Raw genomic sequence first — 5,277 nt, 5'->3', positions numbered from 1 at the left:
TGGCAGGTCTATGGGGGAAGAAAACCAAACAGGGCTGATACAATTCCACTTCCATCCCCTCTCGACACTCCCCGAGATGCAGTGGCTGATTTTCCTTGCCTTCCTGCTGATGTACATGGCCAGTCTCTGTGGAAACGCTACCGTCGCAATCATTATCCACACAGACCGCTCCCTCCACACCCCCATGTACTTCTTCCTGGCCAACCTGGCAATTCTGGAGATCTGCTACTCTTCCTGCATTGCTCCCCTTACTCTGGCCAACCTTGTGTCAGGAAGCAAGGCCACCATCTCCCTTGCGGGCTGTGGCACCCAGATGTTCTTCTTCATCTTCCTGGGAGGTTCTGAGTGTGTCCTCCTCGCCGTCATGGCATACGACCGATACGTGGCGATCTGCCAGCCACTGCGCTACACCCTCGTTATGAGCTGGACAGTCTGTGTGCGCCTTGTCGCTGGGTCGCTGGTGCTGGGGTTCTTATTTGCTCTGCAATTTACTGTTCTGCTGTTCCACCTGCCGTTCTGTGGCACCAATGAAATCAGCCACTTCTATTGTGATGTGCTGCCCGTCTTGCAGCTGGCATGTGGCAACACGAAGAGCCTTGAGGCCATCATTTTTGCTGCCACTATCATAACCCTGGCCACCCCCTTCCTGCTGATTTGCATCTCTTATGTCTTTATTGTGGCCACCATCCTGCAGATCCACTCTGCCTCTGGCCAGAGCCGCGCCTTCTCCACCTGCTCCTCTCACCTGACAGTTGTCCTTCTGCAATATGGCTGCTGCATCTTCATTTACTCCCACACTGGCTCCAGCTACTCTCCAGAGCAAGGCCAGGTGGTGTCTGTGGTCTACACCTTTGTGACCCCTGTACTGAACCCCCTGATCTACAGCATGAGGAACAAGGAGTTGAAGGATGCTCTGAGCAGAGTGCTGAGAAGGAAAGTGCTGTCCCGAGAAAGTGACACCTTTGGGCCCTCAATCAGAGAAACAGTGTAGAACTGGATGGCTCAAGCGGCTTGGGAATAGGCCATACAAGATTCCAGCTCTAGGGAACCAGTTTTGCTCTGGACCCAGGTTGTGGTGGTACAAGAAGTCCATAGTGTTGGAAAGTGAGATTATGATGGTGCCATGAAACTTCATGTCGGTTGCAGGCTAATGCCAAGGAAATCTTAAAAATCCTGATTAGACATTCTCAGGCTAGTGGAAAAAGGGTAGTTTTGTCAGTATTAATTTTTCCCTACATTTTTTTTAATAGTTCTAGTAGCTTAGGGCTTTTGACTAGAATCTTGAAATTTGGCAGGCAGATATTTGTGTTTTGCTTTCTTCACAAAATTCTGTTTAGATGTGGCTGAGTTATGAGCAGCAGCAAAATCACCATGTATGCATGCTCAGTAGGACTTGTTAGATACTTGCTCCTACTTTTCTGAACCTTCTAACTGGTCACTGAGAATGCTCCCAGACCTCAACAGTGTTTCCACACCAGTACACAGAGTGACAGAAAGGACACAGATAAAACTGCTGCTGCAGGCAATCTTAATTCTAGCGTGTCCTCATTTTTGACTAACTGACATGGAACCTTAAAAGGAGTCTTTTAACATCATTTGTCTGCATGGAGTTTCTCTATATAGAATGTGCACAGGAGATGGAATCTTGGGGGAGCCCAAGAGATAGTCACTGTGCTGGAATTAGAGCTGCTCTGTAATAATTTATGGATACTGTATGTTGATCTGGTAATTGGGATGTTTGCTGTATGAATATACTGGTTCAGTTTAATAGGAGACTGTAAGGAAAAACAAGCAGGAAAGAAACAGGATGGCTTAAGATAAGCCACTTCTCTACAAACACTTGAGAGTTGTTAAGAGAAAATGCCGTGACGGGAAAAGGCCTGTGTGTACGGGAAATCAAAAGGACTATAGCAACTTAAAAAAGACTAAGAACTCTCTCTCAAGTTGGGGGACATCAGACTAAGATGCAGGCTCCCCTTAGGGGGTCTGAAGAAATTATACCTGTCTGGGTAACCATCAGGGGTTGGGAAGCCTTTTGTATAAGGCAGACATGCATGTACACTGTTTGCTGTTTGAAACTCATTTTTTCACAAACTGCTTTGTTCCTACTGAAAAATAAACAATACTTTGATTTAAGAAGGTTGTTTAGTCACCCGGTAGTGGTGCAAATGAATCAGTGAGTCTGCAGATCCCTATGCCCAGTTGGACAATTACAGGTTGGATACACTGAAGGAGTTACGACTGGAGAAGGAAGCCAGCACTTCTTCCAAAAGGACGCTATGTTTGTGAGGAGAGGGGGTCTAGGTGGATACAAGGGGTGAAAGGAAAAGGCCTGGACAAGAGTAACAAACATGTCAATAAATAACCAACCCTGAAACAATTATCAGACGCTCCCTCCTCCAGATATCGGACCCACTCTCTTATAATCAAGAGTAAGCAGAGCACCCAAAAGAAAAGTGGGTGCAGCCATCAGGTATCTCAGCAAGTCTTAGGAGGTTGATATGTGTCCTGTCCCTTGTGCTGCCTCTTTACTATTGACATGCTGAAATAAATGTATGGCTCACATTCAGATAAAGGACAGGCTTGATAATTGCTTGTTGGTATGATGGCACTGACATCCTTTCAGCTCTGTGTGAGCCTTTGCCTGTCTGCAGGGGCGGCTCTAGCCATTTCGCCACCCCAAGCAGAGTGGCACGCCGCGGGGGGCGCTCTGCCGGTCGCCGGTCCCATGGCTCCGGTGGACCTCCCGCAGACGTGCCTGTGGAGGGTCCGCTGGTCCCACGGCTCCGGTGGACCTCCCGCAGGCGTGCCTGCGGATGCTCCACTGAAGCTGGGGGACCAGCGGACCTTCCGCAGGCACGCCTGCGGGAGGTCCACCGGAGCCGCCTGCTGCCCTCCCGGCGACTGGCAGAGCACCCCCCGCGGCATGCCGCCCCAAGCACGCACTTGGCGTGCTGGGGCCTGGAGCCGCCCCTGCCTGTCTGGGCATGGGATTTAACTAAGTCCCTAATAGCAGGTCTTTCTGCACCTTGGAGGCCTTTCTTACTAACTAGCATAGTGCAACCAGTGCTCACCGTTGTGGTGCCATCGGCCCCCTTGGGGTGAAGCGGGTCCATGTGTTGCTTGAACTCTGCTTCACTTTCATCTTCTAGTGCAGGGGAGGCCAAACACATGAGGCCGCAGAGTGCCTTTTCCCTCTGTGTCAGGGAGTCTCAGGGCTCCTTTCCTTGTCTCCTCATTGTCCTGACCTCAGTCTCAATCTCCAATTCAATCTCCCTGGTGGCCCCAGTACTCTGGAGGGGTACAGCTTTCCCCTCCCACCTCCACTATTAAAGCTGTGCTGTGCTGGAGGAGCGCTGGCCTAGGGTGAGTTCCTTTCAGCTGTTGGTTGCTTTGGAGTCCCTTCAAGCTCAGTGTAACTGTGGCCTATTCCTGTTCCCAGACATGTCCACACACTAGGCTGACACTTCCCCTACTCACAATGCCTTCCCAGGCAAACAGCCTCTCCCTCATCCCTTCCATGCTGCCTCCTTCCCTTTATTCAGCCCCTTCCTCCTCACACAGCCCCCTCCCCTCCATGCTGGGAGTCATTATGACCTCACTCAGCCCCTGCCTTGTCATGGCGGGAGTCATTATGACCTCACTCAGCCCCCCATCCTTCTCAGACAGCTAGAGAAGACCCATTGAGCAGGTTCTATTCCTCTGTTTTATTCCTATCCATAGGTCTCTGAGGGATGGGTGAGTATTATGAGGGACACTGAGGGGATTACAGTGGTGATGGTGCGAAGAGTTAAAAGCAGGAGCTGCTGCATCTGGAACTTTCATTTAGGTAGCATGGGTAACAACCGCAGTGTAGACACAGTGGCCTGGGCTTCAGAACAGGCTAGCAACATGTATAAATACTCAGGGTTCCTGGTGGGCTTGTACTCAGGTTGTTAGCCCATGTGGAAGACTGTGCCACCATGTCTACACTGCCATTGTTACCCGTGCTTGCTAGATTAATGCTACCATAGGTATGCCCACCTATGCTACCATCACACTTTCACTTGCAGTGTAGACATATCCTAAAGAGCAAATGCTCTGTAGCTGGGGGCTGTATCCATTCCTATCTTGGGGGGATTGGCACAGAGGGGGAGCTGTCACACCCAGTCACCAGCGGGATCCCAGTTTACTGTAACCAGCCAGCAGCCCTGAGACTGGATCCTTCTCCTTGTTCTCAAACAGGAACGACAGCGAAGGTGTAGCAGACTCACTCCTGGGGCTGGGGCTCCTGGGATTGGTAACTGCTGGTCTCCCATGTTAGTATTAGATAATATTCTTCTTCATTCCTTTTCTGGTTTTGTCTTAGACCCAGTGGCTCAGCTGAGGCGGTGCTAATATACAGGATGACGGGGGCATTTTTTGGTTTTCCCTTCCTGTCATTGTTTCTCTATTTTCCTCAGTGATTTATTTCCCCCATTCACATTCTCTCTGGTTTTTTAAAATAATCAAATAGTACGTTAAAAAAGACACAGAAACAGAAACTGTTTCACAGGATAATGAAAGATGGGTGAGTGATATTTGCCTGCTTCCTAGGACAGGAATATTAAGGACTATGAAGTACTCAAACATTAATGCTACACACTGGAAAGGGTGAGATTTGAGCTCATAGTCTGCAACCCAGTCATGCCCTGTGCCAAAGGGTATTCTGATAGGGAAAGGATCAAGCTCTCTCATTAGCAGTACTTCTATACTACAATGAGCGAGGCACAACAGCCTTTTCAATTTAGTCCCACAAAAATCAGGACAGATGACAGCCACATCTGAAGGTTTTCTTACAGACAGTAGCACCAAGGGAAAGACTACCACATCATCGACCTGCAGCAACCTGGCACAACATGAGATCTGAATGAGACGGCTTTCCAGGGGGCTACTTGATATTTGAACAAGGATCCAGGGAGGAAGGTGATTGGAGAATTGAAAACGTGAAGCAGGAGTGAAGATGTGGGGAAGGTTTATAAAAATCGCTGTAGCTCTAGCATAGCAGCCATGTCTCAGGGGTGAGGTCGGGGAAGTGTGACTTTGTGGCTCATGTCTATCTCCATATGATTTGGCTTTGGGTCTTAAAGCCTCTGCCATTAAACGTGTTGGCAGTGAGACAAAAACAAGAGAAGGTGGGTTTTTTTGATGGGGGCCACAAGTGAAAACAATTTGGCTCTGCACCCACAGCAAGGATGATACAGCGAGGTTATACAAATATAGGTAGGGGACATTTGTGAACATATCTGAATCATTCCA

The 5,277-nt window shown here is 49.1% G+C and overlaps 1 protein-coding gene across 1 annotated transcript; it reads left to right on the top strand.

Moving 5' to 3' along the window:
- LOC123369040 (olfactory receptor 10V1-like) lies at nucleotides 1-991 on the top strand. Its single transcript, XM_045014411.1, has one exon. The coding sequence runs from the start codon at nucleotides 11-13 to the stop codon at nucleotides 989-991; it is 981 nt and encodes a 326-aa protein (XP_044870346.1). The 5' UTR covers nucleotides 1-10.
- Nucleotides 992-5,277: the final 4,286 nt, after the last annotated feature.

Source organism: Mauremys mutica, chromosome 4 (assembly GCF_020497125.1).
Source record: "Mauremys mutica isolate MM-2020 ecotype Southern chromosome 4, ASM2049712v1, whole genome shotgun sequence".
In the NCBI taxonomy this organism is placed as follows: domain Eukaryota; kingdom Metazoa; phylum Chordata; order Testudines; family Geoemydidae; genus Mauremys; species Mauremys mutica.
Note: the sequence above shows the minus strand (reverse complement) of the source record. Positions and strands in the feature narration are given on the sequence as shown.